The sequence below is a fragment of the Semicossyphus pulcher genome, unplaced genomic scaffold (genome assembly GCF_022749685.1).
Source record: "Semicossyphus pulcher isolate SPU_LCO1_2020_fin unplaced genomic scaffold, fSemPul1.0.p SCAF_16, whole genome shotgun sequence".
In the NCBI taxonomy this organism is placed as follows: Eukaryota; Metazoa; Chordata; class Actinopteri; order Labriformes; family Labridae; genus Semicossyphus; species Semicossyphus pulcher.
Genome location: NW_027211670.1, coordinates 17,858,895 through 17,876,206, shown reverse-complemented (window position 1 = coordinate 17,876,206; position 17,312 = coordinate 17,858,895). Strand labels below are relative to the sequence as shown.

Genomic DNA, 17,312 nt, shown 5'->3' with positions numbered 1-17,312 from the left:
CTATTTTTGCTGTTGGTATCTTTAATCTTAGGTAATAATTTTTTCACAGAAAATCTGAATTAACTATAAAATGTAGCTAATAAAATTTATCGTAGTAGTTTATTTTAAAAGTAGTAAGTGAAGTATAACTAAAATACCTTAAAATATACTTAAATAATAAACACTGATGTATACTGAAATAATTTTAACGTCTTTTGAGGAAGTACAACCCAAAACAAGACCACAGTCTAAAGCCATGTCAGCAGCTCTTTGCGGTGCTTTGAGCCAAATCCTGACCTCCTAGCATGCTAGCATGACTATGTTTAGCAGGTATAGCCTAATGTTTACCTTGTTCCCTATCTTAGTAAATGTGTTAACATGTAGGCTACGGTCTATAGTTAACTTTGTAAACATTGTAAATACATTTTAAGATAATTAACTTGTTTAAATTAAGAAAGACTCTTCTACACATTATACTGATTTAGCATGCTAACATTAGCTAATTAGCATTAAAAACAAGGCTGAGGCTGATGAGAGTGAGTAGTTTGCCAGTTTTTGGACAATGATGGTGCTAAATGCAAAGTCAGGGGATCTTCAAATATTTTAATATGTCATCAAATCCACTGTAAAGCAACATTTCACTAAAAGCTACACATGTCAACCTCACAGTGGTGCTAGAGTCAAACTGAGAGGGATAAAAAAAAAGCATTAGGATTCATTGTCTGGGAACCATGTCTGTTTTGTGTGAATGCCAATACATTTGATAGTCAATACAATACACAGGATAGGTAAACATTTCCTCAGTGGTTAAGATATTTAAATCCACCAGGATTTATTCTCTAATGACCAAATTTCAATAAAATCCATCTAAAAGTTGTTGATTTATTTCAGTCTGGATCGAAGTAGTGGACAAACCAACAGTAGCCAACCCTGGAACCACACATTTAGCATGACGCAAAATGAATTAAAAAATGATCTGAAAATTGTACAGTTGAGGGATTAGGCTGATAAGTGTAAGTCTTTCAGTGATTATGCAAGAGAATGAACATGTGAGCTCAGAGTTCTGTAGGTATTGCGGTTTGAAGCGCTGATGCTATAACCATAACACAAAATGCATGGACTTATCGTTTTCTGGATTAGTTTACCATCTCTCTTACTCTCTCGCTCTCCCTCGCAAACAGGCCAAGCCTACGTGAAGCAGTACAAACCTTGGACTTTAACCAAATATTGGTCATCAATCTGAAAATGGCTGACAGAGAGCAACTTTTATCCCCAGTAATGGCAGATCTCCACATGCTGAAGCTTTCCACAATCTCATCCATTATTGCCCTCTTTATCCCTCCCATCTGCAGGGTATTTTTTTCACACTGTATATAAATCATATGTGTCCTAAACGTGAATATGATCTGAGAGATTGAAACAAGGCCCGGCAGCTGTGTGCTCCACGTGCACATGCTTTAATGAAGCACCTGCATATTTACAGATGTTAGCATCTGTTGCAAGTGCCCTGGTTTGGAGGTTTAATTTTAGAGGAGCGGCCAGATGGTGGACAAGAGGATTACTACACTAAGCCTTTGTCATCTGCCGCTACACACTGACTGTTTATAGGCAAATACAAGGTGGACCCCTGCCTCATAGACTGGTAAGAGCTGCTGAGAGGGAGGATGACTAATGATAAAATCTGGAAGTTTTGGGCTAATTAATTAGCGGCAGGAAGGTGTTTTGTTTAAAATAAATCAAATCAATAAATTACTGTTAAATGGACCCAAAAAATGATGTGTTTATAGTACGTCCATGACATGCACATATAAAATTTAGAGTTAGAAAATTCAACTAAATTGGCTACATGTTGCCCTCTAATTTTAAATGCTTACGTGCATTCATTTATTTAATATTAATATTTATTTGGAAAAAATTAAAAAAAAATTCAATAACTTCCGTGTTATGTGACTTAGTGTCCTAAAACCAGTTTTATATATAATAACGCTCACTTGGAATAATAAGAACGAACTCATTACAATGGATTTTACTGCTGCTAATATTTCAAATGACTATTTTTTAATGAAAATTAATGTTGGACAAAAACACTTGGAACATGGAAGTGGGAAGCTCCATTTGGAAGGTGGAAGTGGGAACTTTGAAGCTGGAAGTGGGAAGGGCAGTCTCAATTTGGAAGTTAGAAGCTGGAAATTGGGAGGGCAGGCTCAATTTGGAAGTTGAAAGGTGGAAGTGGGAAGGGCAGTCTCATTTTAGAAGTGGGAAAGGGCAGGCTCAACATATGTAGGGTCATCTTGAAGTTGTGAAGAAATTGAAGAACTTTGCTTTCCAGAATCTCACATATTCTTAAGTTTTTTCTTATGAAGAAACATAAGAAGAAAGTTAGGAAAAAGCGTAAGAACTTTATTCAGGAATATACATTTTTCTCAACTTTTGCGCTTAAGATTTTTTTTTCCTAAGAATGCTTCGTGAATCCTGTGCAACCCTTTCCAAAAATGCCACAGTCATTTAACAATACAATTATGCAGAACCACGATGTCAAAACTGTCCATTCCAATAAAATAGCCCATTCATTGTATTTCCAACATGATCATACTGCAACTGTCAGAATGCAAGTAGAAGACAGTTTTATATTTTGTGTTCAACCATGGGTGATTCAAATTCAGGAATATTTGGTGGTAATGTTACATCATGATGTGGCTTTCCAAACAAATAATTACCTGAAAAGCAAATTAACACAACATGAAATTTTATAGTGGATTTAAGAATAATTTAACTTGCCATAGTAGCAATAGCATAGCCGTTACTAATAACATTACCTTTAAGTGTCCCAGTAAGCCGTGACAGTGAGCCAGCATGCACATTGACAAGCCACTGAAACTGAAGCACTAAGTCAACACGATAAACAAAGTGACATAAGTATTAGTTTCGACTTGTTTATTGAATGATTCCATTGCAGAAATAAATTTATATTTTCTCAAAAATATATGAACAAGTGCCATTACAGAAGTGTATCAATGCATGATGGAGAAAGTGCACACCGCACTGGACAAGTCTATGGCGGCATAAATTCTTACTCTTCCCTTCTCATTAGAAACAGACACCAATAAGTGGAAATAAATATAAAACATAACAAATACAAATTATGCAGACAGACAGATTTTAACCCATCTGTAGCCCCCAGGATAAACCATACCTCCACAGTCAAGGTAAAAGCTCTCATTTTGTCTGTGCATCTTCTTCTTCGCACACTTACAAAGCAGTCATGTTTGTTTACCAGTTAGATAAGACTTGCCACTAAGAGATCACACCTGGCATATGCTGCTAATGATTTGTTAAGCTCTGTGGAAGGTAAAACTGAAGCTGAAGTCACAACGCTGCCGTTTACTTCCTTCTGCCGCCGCCGCCGTTAGACAGAATCATCACCAGTCTCATGAAGATGTTCAGCGTGTCCATGTAAATCCCCATGCACCTGTAGGAGATCAAGTAAGGGATCAATGCCTCGGGACAGGTACATATCTTACATTATTCTGCAGGTAAACTCATAACCATTTACTGTGGAGACTTACGCATTAATGGGGTCATATTTCTGTACACCATAGAGTGGGTGTGTCTCTGCCCTCTTCATAACCTTCTGCGTGTCATAGAGTAAAAACATGCTGAACAGGACCAGGCCTCCATACACGGCCACGGAGTACAGGCCTGCTCCAAACGCCGAGGTGGGCGGCAGGAACATCGATCCTGAAGAAGACGGGAGACATTCACAGTGAGACTTTTGATTCAAAGTGAGAGCATACACACCTAAATCATTAATAAGCTGTATATGTAGGTAGCTGCTTGATCAGCAACAATATCAGTAATGAAGAGTGAATTTTTATCGTGTAAAATCTGCCTCAAAATACCCACATTGGTCTGTCCTGGTAGATATGTGCACTTTGATACTCCTATATAGTCCATGCTTCTTCACACACAGGTCAAAGCAGAAGTTAAACCTGCCTCTTTGAAGGATTAATTTAAGCTTCAATTTAGTCCTAGAGTAGCTCTAGTCCTCCCTCTTGCAATCAGCTTAGTTTATTCCAGAACAGGATAAATCTGTGACTATTTTCAGATATGCAAGTCGCTTTGAGTAACGACAGCTCGAACAGGCATTTTAGTCTGGGACTAGGCTCAAGCCTTGTCCATGAAACCGGCCCCTACTGTGTTCACTTTTTGAGTCGTCACAGTAATTGAACATGGTCATGACTGCAACATTTCAGTGCACAACTGCTGCCAAAATGGTTCTTTTACATTACGTATTTTTTCTTTTTTTGCTAAGTTCAAGAACTATAAAGATCCTCATATAATGGCAAAGTGTGATGAAATACACAATGTTTTGTGACAGAGCTTTTGCATCTTTAAAAAGTGCCATTAAAATTAACGAGTTGTCATTTATATTATTAAGATGACAAAGATAGGAGTTAATATGTCCCAGACAACCAGACGTCCACGGTTGGCTCCGGTTGTAACTCTTGATTTCCCTCGCTGACGGTCGCTTTCCTTTTTAGACTGTTTGCCTTCATCTGAGCGTCGAATTTGTTTCTTTTTCTTTGGATTTTCACTTATTTTTGAAGTTGTATCTGTAGTCATCCATCTTTTCTTTGTTTGTTCAGCCATAGTAGATTACTGTTTACTCGCAACACTTGCAGAGACCGGAAAAGCAGCCGCTTAGCTCTGCCTACCCTCTCTGCCAGACCAACCACTGCTGGGTGATAGAAACGCGTCACTAACTGGGCGCCGCTTGTGATTTTCGCACCAGACAGCCAGTCTGTAAAACTGCAGATGCAAATGTTTTCATCAGTGGGCCACAGGCTCAATCACCATTGTGTTACCTCATTCGGCGATAGATAGAGACTTAACAGACATTTATTTAAATGAAAATCTTTGAGATTATCACTTTAACCCTGCATGATATAAATACAAGATGTATGATCACCGTATGGTGACAGTATGCATCATTTAAACGCTTTGTGTGATGTCAATAAAATAATTTGCATAATCAGATGAATAAGTTGTGTGACTAACTTTAACACTTTGGGTGTGATTTACTAATCAGTTTATCACTTTATGCATTTTGATCCAATGAAGCCGTGACAATTCTCATGTGTCACCACAGCGACGTAGTCAAGGTAAAACACACAATAACACAGTTAACACCTAGCTGTATGCTGTGATCAATCATTCAGAGTAACAATGTGGGTTTAACAAGTACGCATCATGTCATCGGAGCGGATTATTATAGCTAAGATGTTCATGCTGCTATAGTTTGAGTGCCGTCAGGTGTAAACGAGACACAAAACCTCTGTAACTCTTACTCATACTGGACTTCCTCAATTATTTTTAATCACCTCATCTCTGAAAACATAAAAAAACTTGCAGCAGTCAGTCGTGTCATTAGTTCACCTGAGACAGGGTGTACTGGGGGAAACCACATGATAATTACCAATAGAGGAAGCAAAGACCACGCCGAAGCCGACAGCCAATGGCCCTCCCATATTGAGGAACTTCTCGCTTGGGGCACACATGGCCACGGTAGACAGACCTCCCACGATGCCTGCTGTGTACCAGGCGGCCCTGATCATCAGAGGCCCTCCCAGGAGAGTGAGGGGAGCGATGACAGCTCCCATCACACCTAATAAAGAAATAATGCAAAAAGACAGTTACATAAAAAGACCTGGGTGATGTGTAAATGTTTGAATTCAACAGAAGCTGTTACTCTCAGAGCCTTTACATGACTGCCCTCTTCTGTTCAACTGAGGCAGCTGCATGTTGGAAAAATCAGGGCTGGGTGGGTTAACAGAGTCATTTTCCACTTGACATAGGCTACAAACCTGCATGAAGCATCCAAGCAAGGTGTTTCGGCATTGGGCTGTGCTCATATGAAATGGACCTGACCAGCATGCCGGCACCTATCATAGCTGCAAAGGTTGCCCCAATAGCCTGGAGTAGAAAAAAAACATGCATTCATGGTAGTAACATGTGAATACACCTAAAAGGTGTATGAAGAGCATCCGTCTCTGTGGGATCCACTTGAGTTCTAAAGCTTACCAGCCAGGAGCCTCTCATCATCAGACCCATAAGAGCCGGGGTCCTGCTCACTGCCACAGCTGACAGAGCCGTGAGTCCAACGCTGCCTGCAAAGTACATGTAGGTGGAGTGAATCCTGTCCTTGACATACTGAGGCCAGATCCTGCAGAGAGAGGGGGAAGAGCCAGGTGAATAAGAACTGACCTGTGCTTCAGAAGACAATTTAAAAGCCGCCGGTACAAAAAGCTGTTACTCACACTGCTTTCTCAATGGCGCCAATTTCATTGGACATGCCGAGTCCGTAGTAGCACAAAGCGCCGAGGCCAACAGCCGCACCTCCAGCCAGAATCATTCTTCCCATGCTGTCAACTAAAGACAGAAATATATTTGAGACACTTTACAATGTTTTTTGTGATAAAATTAAACACTTAAAGGGTGTTAATGATAAACAGTGATTTTCACAGGTAAAAGATTTGTTTGTATTCAAAAGACATTTTTGCAGGATCACATTTCAGATGGCTATTGAAAGAAGGCTTGCAACTTTGAGAGTTCATTATAGTTTGGACCAAAGATGGCTTTTTTTAAAAAGACTTTTAAAACCAGTTATAAGAGTACAGCAGTAATAGTGTTAGCGTGTAATAGTATATTTAACTAGCATAAAGGTAATACTTCTTACTTTTAATTGCGGTATCTGTTGGTTCAAAAGCGGCATCTTTGAGCTGGTCTCTGGCTGTCTTCACACGACGGAAACCAAATCTGGCCTTAGAGGAAAACCCCTGTGGAAAGAGATTAAAAAATGTAACCAATCAATACTGAAAACAAACAAGGAGTGAGGAACCTGCATTTGGCCGTCAGTAACACACATATTGGAGGGGTGTAGATACAACATCTTAACAAAAATCTTCTACTATTTTAAAGTCAGTGTGTTGTGTTTGCTGCATCATTGAAAGAAGCACGAAGAGAAAAGAAACTGATGGGACAAGAACTCAGCAAACATTTCTGATTTTGTAATGACATTCATTCTGAGTATCAGCCTGCAGTTTTCTGTCCTTTGAGTCACTCTACTGCTAACTATATTGCTCTGATCCTTACAGGGGCAATTGCTCAATTTGTTGCCATCAGACTTTATTCCGACAAAATCAAGTTCACATAACAAAATGGTGAGAATGTATTCTCTGACATTTAATCTGTTTCTGCCCAACTGTGGATGCAGGCTCTTATCTTTATCCATTCATCTTCAACGATTAAAGCATTTCCCAAACAAGGTGCATTAGAAAGATGAAAATTGATCAGGGCTGCAGATGAAAATGAATTTCATTATAGATTAATCTGCTGTTTTTTTCTGCAATTAATTGATTATATAAGTGACATCTTCTACTTGCTTTTTTGTCAAATCAAAATTTCAAAATACAACCTTATTATTTTACAAAATGACAAATCCTTACACTAAGTAGCTGGAACCAGCAAATGTTTGACATTTTCATGGATTTTCACAAATATTTGGCAGTTAAAGCAACAGCGATGAACTTTCGGTGAGTGTTGATTATGGTGCCCCCTGTGGAGAAAGCTGTACCTCTTATGTCTTTGCTGATTTTGTCCTGTACATGCTAAAGTGCTGTTTTGAAACAAAACATCTCATCCTGCTTTCTTTAACAGTCAATTTTTTGCCGTGGAAAATATAAACAAAGGCAGCGTGCAGTTAATCTCTTCGTCTGACACCTACCCTGCAAGCAGTTTCAGGCATTAATAATAACTATATAGAAATAATCAATCTTGTCGCTGATGGTCTGGTTTGCTTTTGTAGCTCATATGGAGTAATCAGAATGAATTTCAGTCTGTTTCATAACCAGTGAAAAACTTCTCACAGGCACTTTACTCAAAAAATAGAAATTATCAATGAAACATTGGGATATTTTTAAACGCATTCATTTGAACCTTGATGTATATGGATGTTTAGAGGTCACATCTCTTTACATTCAATGCCCACTGTCTCATGTCATTTTACATATATTTCTATATCAGCTATTATGACCCAAGACTATTAACAAAGTACTGGTCTCATGTTTGTTAGCACAGTACAAAATTTGAGCAGTTTATCTTGTGGCACTGGTGTGGTTATAAAACAAAATGAAGGCCAGCCTGTCAATGTTCACTCCACAGTACCTGCTGGGGCCTGAGCAGGGGTGGACAGGCCTTCAGGATGGGTGCTCTCAGGGCAGGAGAGCCCTGTGACAGGACAGGTCGGAGCCCGACGAGCGGGACACCCCTCAGGCATGTCAGCCTCGCCACCAACATGGTTACAATATGTTATCCTGTATCAGTCTGAAAGACAAACACAGCGTCAGGGAATGTAACAATGACTAACAGTGTTGTGACATAATGGTTGAACATTACATTTGTTATGATAGTCACTATAGACAAGGCAAGGCAGCTTTTATAGCACATTTCATACACAAAGGCAACTCAATGTGCTTTACACAAATAAAACAGACATCAAAGGTTCATTCAAAGGCACATGAAAACAGAAATGTTTTAACCTGGATTTAAAAATGTCTACGTTTGGAGCACATCTAATCTCTAATGGCAGTTTGTTCCAGTAACAAGCAGCGCAGTGGCTAAATGCTGCTTCACCATGTTAAGTTTGGACGAGTATAGACGTATAATAACGTTGTTAGAGAACAAACTTTATATTATAACAGGTCACGTTAGTTAACTAAGCTAGCTAACGTTAGCTTACACAAAGCTGCGTAACATTTAAGATTAATTTCGCTACAAAATATTCGGTTTTACTGGTATAAGTAGACTTAGACTAACCAAATAAATATACTGTTATCATCAACAACGATGTTTTTGATGTATGTTGTATTTCGAGAAAGTTACATCAATGTTACATACCGAAAGAGCAGCGTTCGACGTTCACCTTTCTGGAAACAAGTGCGCACGTTTCTGACGCAACTGTTTTGCAACCTTCATGAAATTTCTCTTCGCATACGTCATCATTAAGCGACACGTTTGAATGGGGGTTGTAGTTCTTCTCAGGCGCGTTTTTGATCCGTCAATCAGTGTTTAAATAAGTTTTCAGATTCGGGCAATTAACAAAATTTAAAACAAACAATAAACCAAAACGAAGCTAAACTACTACATTTAATGTTTACTTCACCTAAACGTAGGCCTACTTATGTATGTTTTATCAGTAAAGGGTACCTTACGTAGCTTATTAAAAGTAAACACCTTGAATGACAGTGGGCTCGTTCACATTATTTCCTCATGAACTAAAATTCTGTTTATTTATGAATTATCACAGATACTATAATGTGTTCAGTGTGTATCTTGTCAATATAGAGTTAATCTTAAGCAGTTTATAACATGATAATATAGGCTATAAAAATACCATATATTATGAGCTAATCGGTGTATGCAAATTAAATCCATACATAATACAATGACAGTAATCAAATATTTGGAGGGGAAAAAGAATATTCTTTAAGTATAGGATAGTACAAGCAAGCTACAGTACTTAATTGAATGACTTGCTTTATAATTTAAATTAAGCTAATAAAAATCACGTTACAGAGTGTTTTTAGCCTTAGTATCCTCTTCCCAAAATTAATGCGAGTTAAGACACACACTTTGATTTTTCCACTAGGTGGCGTGTTTGCCTCTTCTATTGTTGCGAGCACATCAAATACTACTAAATAGACGCCAAATAAACTATAATAACACCAGGACATTACAACAGCTTTATTGTTGTGTATCCTAACTACGTTTCTTATCTTTAAGTGTATGGTTTCTATTTTTACAGACCAGCAGCAGAGGGCATTTGGGGTGTTGGTGTCAGTGCGCCTCCTGTCTGAAGCTCCGCTCCTTTGGACATAAAAGTTTCCCATGTGATTCACTGAGTCGCAACTGTTGCACTGAGTTGTCATACAGTTCCGCGCGCACTCCGACCTGCAGACACCTCCAACATGACTCCAACTGATCTGCAGGTTTTAAAACAAGTTGAACTATTCCTTTTGGATTCCTCAATTTTCTGTCACAAAAACGAAGTACTTGGGAAGTAATGGGATTAATTTCTGTCCGGAGTCGCTCTTTGAGGACAGGCTGACCAACTTCACGGATGAACCGGAGGAGTGGAGGCGCGTTTACACACCGCAGCTCATCATTATGGTGGGTATAAAGAGCGTACACACTGTCCCTTTAAAGTAACTGGAATCTTTAGACTAATAATATCACATAGGAGGACTGTTATGCTCCAAAAACAACCTGGGAAGTAAGGACAATAAAACACCATAAACGGTCTACATTTCGGCTGTTTCTTTGAGCGTCATTTATTAACAAAGCATGACTTTTGTGTGGCTGATTTGCCCGTTTGACCTTTCAACGCAGTGCATGTTCTTCAGAGACTCCTAAAAATCCTGACTCCCCCCCCACATAAGGGCTTCTGTTCAACTTTTACACATTTAAAAATGAACAGCAAAGTTTATCACAAAGTCCCATCTCTGGATTTACACTTAGATCATACATGATTACGTTTTCTGACTTAAAAATGTTCTGCATGACCACTACATACAGTATACTCTCCAAGTGCAAAATCACCACAAAGTGCCAAACATGCTTTTTAAACCAGCATGAGTCTCGCCTACACCCTGATCTTAATTTAACTTGTGGTTGCTGCATGCCTCTCTCCTGCTCTCTAGCCCTCCCTCTGATTGATGCACAGTCACTATTGATAACATTTAAAATGTTCTCCATGACTGCGGTTATAGATGAATAAGCTGATTAAAACCAAAGGCCATGTAGATGTAGGCTAGTCATACTGTTTTCAAAGAAAAATTGAATGACTAAAAGGCAACTGGACTTGGAAACGTCTTCAAGAAGGTCAACCAAGTCCAGTTGCCTTTTGGATTAATCTTCGAATTACCATCAGTAAAGTGAAAAAACACTCTCAAAACGAATTGATGATGATTGCACAAAGTGAACAAGCTTTACCTTTGGTAGCTGGCCAAGGTACACATGCTTTAAATCACTTTATTGAAAATACATGACAGTATATATGCAATCAATGGCTGCAGCTCACGTTGAAATGATCAATTCTCTAGTCAATAAATTATCAAAAATTTGGGAAAATAGCTCAATTTCCCAGAGCCCAAAGTCACACCTTCAAATGACTTATTTAGTCAAACCAACAGTCAACAAAAACTTTACTTACTTTCATAGATAACAGTGAAAATCAGGAAATTCTTACACTAAAGTAGCTGACACACAAATATTTGATTAATCAATTGTAAAAAATAGATGGAAACTTGTTTTCTTCTGAATCTTGATTTCGATATACTCCTGTTGACCATCATTATACATTTTATACATTCAGGTAAGTAAATTAAGAAACATGTTCAAAGTAAAAAAAAAAAAGCGAGATAGGAATGTCTTTGTGGCTAATCTTCTCTTTTAAAAAGTCTTAACACATAGCAATCTATCCTATTTTACATACCTTTATGATGTGTAATGTATTTTACTTTTGTAATCTCAAAGTATATTGTGGGTTGTTGTCCATTCCTACTCTATTATGTTCTAAAATGTATGTAATTGAATTATACAGCTATAATACTATAATAATTAGAATTTTAATATATAATGATACATCATCCTGTTTTACAAAGCTCCCCTTACCAATGGGCCACAAATGAAAGTATGAAAGCTATGTAATATTCTGTAAATATATCATTCTACATTTGCAATACTGTTGCGTAAACTTGCAATAGCTCAAATAAGTTGGTCCGTTTACTTAACCCCCCCTTATGTTAATAGATTTACATTAATAAAATGCAGGGAAATTAAAAGCATTTGTAAGAAGATGATAAATGGAGTGGTGGTGGTTTTGTTATGAGCAGATGATCAAACGTGTCATACGCCTCAGTGGTTTGTGAATATTCAAGAATGTCCGCTCGAGTATGTGCGGGTTTTTTTTCACACAGCACATGTAATAAGCTGAGATAATTGGTGTACATCTAATTTACCACAGAAATGAAAAAAACCTCAGGGCACATGATGATATGTTGGTGGCGCCTCTTTTTTTGTCTATTTTTAAATCGCATACGGTTAAAAGAGAAGTGCTTGAATGCAAAATACCAGAAACTGTATTATATCAGATCCACTATTTTATCGTTCACTTAACATTCATTTGGCCAAATCATTTGGGGTGTGGGTCTAATTTGTTCTGGCACAGTTACAAAGAAACTAAACCATGTATGGCTTAAGGACCGGGTAGTTTCCTTTGATGCAGACGACTACCTGACCAGTTCATGACTTGTAATATCCAAGGGGAGTTGAGTCACTGACCCCCTGACGTGTGAGTGACCTGTCAGTTTATGTTCCGCGATCTCAGCCAAAAAGGAGGTCTGGAGTGCCTCCTGTGTAAAGAGACCTTTGTGGTTGTGGCATGCGGCAGTGTGGTGCAAGACAGAGCAGACATTACCTCCTGGTGAAAACGTGCCTCAGCAAACAAGCAGTTCACCTCCACGTCAACAGCGCTCTATTGGAGCTGTAAACTTCCCATTCCCCTCTCAGAGAATTTCACAGGCGGTGTCCAACCATCCCTTTTGTTTAGACTACATGCTTTCTTGGACTGGCTGCTGCGCTCAGAACTGGCCCAGGACAAGAGGTCACAACAGGATGTGAGAACTCAACCTCAAGACCTGGTCATGTAACGAGGTTTTGAAGCCCTCTGCACAGTGCTGCTTGTTTCGTGTCGAACACCTGACTTCCTCGCTGCAGCATGTGAAAAGCCTGGTCTGTTGCTTGTGGCTCTGCTGATTAATAGCTGCATTTCTACTAATAGGTTTCGCCCTGAGGCTAGTCCAGCACTAGTTGTACAGACACACTCAGGATACTGTGTGTAACACCTGACAGATTCAGCAAACAAATCTTTCCACAAACCCAGACGACTGATTCAGGACTTAAATAGACTGGCTGTACAACATCTGTGTTCTTGCCTAAATACTTTTTAAGTTTGAACTTCCCAGCAATTTTGTAGGCGCGCATCAAAATGGCACTTAGCCAGTTTCCTCTGGGTGTCTCATTTACTCTTGCTGTGTTATTGACCCTTTCACTGGAAGACAAGATGAAGCCGGATTATGCTGAAATCCAAAGATGAGTCAGGGATTTGGGGCAAGCTGTCATTATCTTAAATGTAAACTTATATCAGTCCTTCAGGAATGCACAAGAAATTCCCAGATAGGCATCATTAAATCCACTATTATCTTAATGTTACTGCCCACTGTATGCCCTCTACAGACTGCCTGAAGTACTGAATAGCCTGCAGGCTCACAGCACTACAATTTATGGCTCCATGACAAGCAGGCTTTCCCCTTCAATTTCCGCACTGTGCATTTATACCTTTCAGCGCTTGGACATGCGTCCCCCTCAGTCTCAGTCGGAGTTGTAGAAAGCACAAAAGGCATATTATGAGGAAGCAGCAAGCCATTAGCCCACCACCAGATGGTTTACTGTACAGCTAGGCCATGTCATTGAAGGCCTCCACTGTTGAAAAGATCTCCTCCCAGTGTTGACATGGAGGAGCAGCTGGCAGTTTAGATCACAGGCTGCTCTCCTAAATATCAGTGGGAGGTAGGATTATCACTCTATCCCGGACAACACTTGACTTTTTATGCAGCTTTGCAGTTGTGGAACTGCAGTTTAATTACAAAATTGTGCTTAATTATGCTCTGGATGTTTTTTTGCTCATTTTTTAAATAACTTCTACAAAAACTGACTCTTAAATGTGAACAAGCCTGCAGTCTTGCATGGTGGGTGGGCATGTTCCTGAAATGCACTGCTACACTTAGAGATAACAAGGACTTCCTCATGGGAAGAACAGGCGTGGATTCCAGTGCAACACACTCAACTATGTTCTATTCTTAACTTCTTTAGATATGGTATTTTTGCCTCTGAGTCAATGCCTCCAACATTGGTTTTGCAGAGTACAGTACAGCTCTGAATGGCTAACAAATAGAGGAAGAAACGCTACTGTGACTCAGCCTTACTTTTCAGTTTTAGATGTGCAACAACTGGCTGTCAATTTCCCCATTTACGAAACAAAATACCTCAAAAGAGTTTCGACAGAAAGAATTGAGAAGTAGTTACTTGCCTGCCATGCTCAAATGTGCAGAATGTGTAACTGACGGTTGACGCTCATTTCACTTACAGGATGAAACATCGCCTACAACGGGGAATACAAATAACTGGAAGGCTCTTTAAGAAGGCGACTGGAGACTTGCAAGATTGGCAGATCCCATTAAGAAGAAGTCTGTAAAAGCATATCCAGGCATCCAAGAATGAGGATCAAATACACAATATCCGTCGTCTTTTTTGTGACACTTGTAATCATTGAAAAAGAAAACAACATTATCTCAAGGTAAGACCATTTCAGAGATGAGTGGAGTGCTTTTGTGATTTCCTGCAAGCTTGTGTCGGTTTATCTCTTCCATGCATTTAAGGAAACTTCTTGAGTATCATAAAATTGCTCCAAATGTCAAGTTAAATTTCTGTTTCTATTTATAACTCTGGTTCCTCTCCCTCTTCCAGGGTGTCAGATAAGCTCACCCTAAAGCAGACCCCCCAGACCCCTCTGCATCCCAGTGGTTCCTCCCACTTATTGCTGAAGCACAATGGTTCCTTTACCTCACTCAATAAGATGGACTCGGCCTTCACGTTGATGAAGCGTCGCCTGGAGAACTACAGCGAGCACCAGAGGTTGGCTACAAGGGGCAAAAAACACATCCTCCTGTTAGCGACCACCAGGACAGGCTCCTCGTTTGTAGGCGAGTTTTTCAACCAGCAGGGTGACAACATGTTCTTCCTGTTTGAGCCGTTGTGGCACGTGGAGAAGATGTTGACACTGGAGACTGGTGGCACCAACGCCACAGCGTCAGCCAAGGCGTACCGCGATGTTCTCCAGAAGCTCTTCCTGTGCGACTTCTCTCTTCTGGAGAGCTTCATCGAACCCCTTCCTGTGGACCACATCACCCCTAACCTCTTCCGCAGAGAGTCCAGCAGCTCTCTGTGCGAGGAGTCGGTTTGCAGCCCTGTTGTCAAAGGAGTCTTTGAGCGTTATCGCTGCAAGACTAGACGTTGTGGGCCCCTGAACTTAACCATGGCATCAGAGTCTTGTCTTCAAAAGGAGCACAGGGCCATCAAGTCAGTCAGGGTACGTCAATTGGAGAACCTTCGTCCTCTGGCTGAGGATCCACGCCTTGATGTTCGGTTCATTCAACTGGTTCGGGATCCTCGTGCTGTACTTGCCTCTCGAATGGTGGCCTTTGCTGCTAAGTACAAGAACTGGAAGCAGTGGGCCAAGGATGGGGATGTGCCCATTGATGATGATGAGGTGAGGAAGCTGAAAGGGAACTGCGACAACATCAGGATGTCTGCTGAGATTGGCCTCAGGCAGCCGGCGTGGTTGCGCCGGCGATACATGCTGGTGCGGTACGAGGACATCGCTCGGTTCCCCATGAGAAAGGCGACAGAGATGTACAGGTTTGCTGGGATCCCATTCACTCCACAGGTGAAATCCTGGATTTTGAAGAACACCCAGGCCTCCAAGGAGACCAGCGGTGTTTATTCAACGCAGAAAAACTCCTCAGAACAAGTCGAGAAATGGAGGTTCAGTTTACCGTTCAAAATAGCCCAGGTTGTACAGAGAGTTTGTGGACCTACCCTGAAACTTTTTGGGTATAAATTTGTAAGCAGTGAGGAAATGCTTATGAATAAGTCAATCAGTTTGATTGAGGATAAAGTGTTCAACTTTTTTTAGACTTTGACAAATGTGAACAATGGACCCTGACGCAGAAGAAAACAACCATTTGGAAAACTCTGAAATGACTTATATTTATTGGGGTCTTTATCCTGATACAGAGCTTTATATTTTCTGGTTATGTGCTATTTAAAGTTTTTTTTACTATTTAAAATAGTGTGAGGAAGAAAATGTATTGCTGAGTGGAAAATACATATAAAGCTTTCAAATAGGAAGGGGTTTCAGACGATATTGAAACGTTAAATATGGTTGTAGCATGATGGAAACGGAAAGCTATCTTTGTTTTTGCACTATTTTCTCTGTCCAAAGCAAACTGTATTATTGACTTGTCCTGCAAGCCAGTCCAAATGTTATTCCTGTCCAAATATAGGAAAGTCCTCTGGGAGATACTGTATGTGTGGGCTTATGAACAACAATTACTTGTTTCAAACACTTCCAGGAACCTCAGTAAGTTAGTTTTATCCAGCAACTTCTGATTTACCGATATTAGCTGCTTTTACACCAAAGAAACTTGAAAAGAGAAATGTTTATACATAACCAAAAGATAAGTGGCTTTGTGTAGTAATGCTAATGGCAGGAAGAGGAAATACCAATGTGTCGCCAGGCAATTTCTACGCATGAGATTTAGAAATAATAACCCATGCATAATTTATTTATTTCTGCCTTTTGCTATAAGTCATAATGACTCCAGCTCTGAATGTGCTCCACAGGTTCTTCTCCCCCTCTATAGGGGTACTTTTCTTGCACACGTATACTGTATTTCGCTGTACACGCATGTTTATAATTGGCCAAAAGCTGTTTGAAGTTGTCCTCGGGACTGTAAGGACCCATTCTGTAAAAACAGATGTTTACACTGCCACTGTATGCAAGCATTCCAACTGCAGCTGGTTTGCAGGATTGTGCAAGGTTTGTCGGCAGCCCTCTGTCTGTTGACACAAGTCTGTTGGCTGGTGATAAAAAGAGGCCCTGATACCCTGGCCTGCCAGACTGTTTGCTGATGTTCCAGTCTGTTCCTTTTGCATTTTGTTTGTTGCAATAAACCTTCTTTTACATTAACTGCAAAACATCTCAATTTTGACATGAACTCTATCTAAAAGTCTTCAATTCAACCGACTTCAGTACAACAAAGCCACCCATCAAAACAGTGTACAGTAACGGCTTCCCAGGAGTATCTTTTTAAAGCTTCTAGTGGAGTTTCCCCACTTCAATTTGTGTCACTTGGGGTATTTTCAGAACTGAGGCCTGTCTTTGTTTAGCATTAGCAAAGAGATATGGTTGGCGCCAAGTTGACTCATCACAATAGCCTTCACATATCAATTGTACAAACACCACAAAATCAGGCTTAAAAAAATGACCACATTTTAATCAACAGCTCACTGACTCTCAAAAGGGTCTACAGACATGCTAGCTACTCTATGAGGCTAAACTAAAGCACAGTGATGCTTAGACAGTGGTGAGGCTC

General features: G+C 39.9%; 2 protein-coding genes across 3 annotated transcripts; one reads left to right on the top strand and one right to left on the bottom strand.

Moving 5' to 3' along the window:
• Positions 1 to 2,898: 2,898 nt before the first annotated feature.
• Positions 2,899 to 9,017, bottom strand: ghitm (growth hormone inducible transmembrane protein). Its single transcript, XM_069664578.1, has 9 exons — positions 8,935 to 9,017; positions 8,203 to 8,361; positions 6,716 to 6,815; positions 6,297 to 6,408; positions 6,061 to 6,202; positions 5,844 to 5,952; positions 5,456 to 5,644; positions 3,546 to 3,717; positions 2,899 to 3,448 (listed from the first exon to the last, which is right to left on the bottom strand). Exons 2-9 carry the CDS (start codon positions 8,332 to 8,334, stop codon positions 3,361 to 3,363), a joined length of 1,044 nt encoding a protein of 347 aa, XP_069520679.1. The 5' UTR covers positions 8,335 to 8,361; positions 8,935 to 9,017; the 3' UTR covers positions 2,899 to 3,360.
• Positions 9,018 to 10,004: 987 nt separating this feature from the next.
• LOC138593709 (carbohydrate sulfotransferase 3-like) lies at positions 10,005 to 16,848 on the top strand. 2 transcript variants are annotated; one of them, XM_069664797.1, is made up of 3 exons: positions 10,005 to 10,206; positions 14,245 to 14,452; positions 14,623 to 16,848. In XM_069664797.1, exons 2-3 carry the CDS (start codon positions 14,373 to 14,375, stop codon positions 15,848 to 15,850), a joined length of 1,308 nt encoding a protein of 435 aa, XP_069520898.1. In that variant the 5' UTR covers positions 10,005 to 10,206; positions 14,245 to 14,372; the 3' UTR covers positions 15,851 to 16,848. The 2 variants fall into 2 exon arrangements, with proteins under 2 accessions (XP_069520898.1, XP_069520899.1); XM_069664798.1 differs by lacking the exon at positions 10,005 to 10,206 and having other exon boundaries at positions 14,176 to 14,452.
• The last annotated feature ends 464 nt before the right edge of the window (positions 16,849 to 17,312 follow it).

Coding starts and splice junctions, on each gene's coding strand:
- ghitm (XM_069664578.1), bottom strand. CDS start 8,334: ATGTTGGTGGCGAGGCTGACATGCCTGAGGGGTGTCCCGCTCGTCGGG. Junction 6,203..6,296: donor GGCGCCATTGAGAAAGCAGT/GTGAGTAACAGC, acceptor CTCTCTCTGCAG/GATCTGGCCTCAGTATGTCA. Junction 3,718..5,455: donor GGTCTTTGCTTCCTCTATTG/GTAATTATCATG, acceptor CGTCTTCTTCAG/GATCGATGTTCCTGCCGCCC.
- LOC138593709 (XM_069664797.1), top strand. CDS start 14,373: ATGAGGATCAAATACACAATATCCGTCGTCTTTTTTGTGACACTTGTA. Junction 14,453..14,622: donor GAAAACAACATTATCTCAAG/GTAAGACCATTT, acceptor TCCCTCTTCCAG/GGTGTCAGATAAGCTCACCC.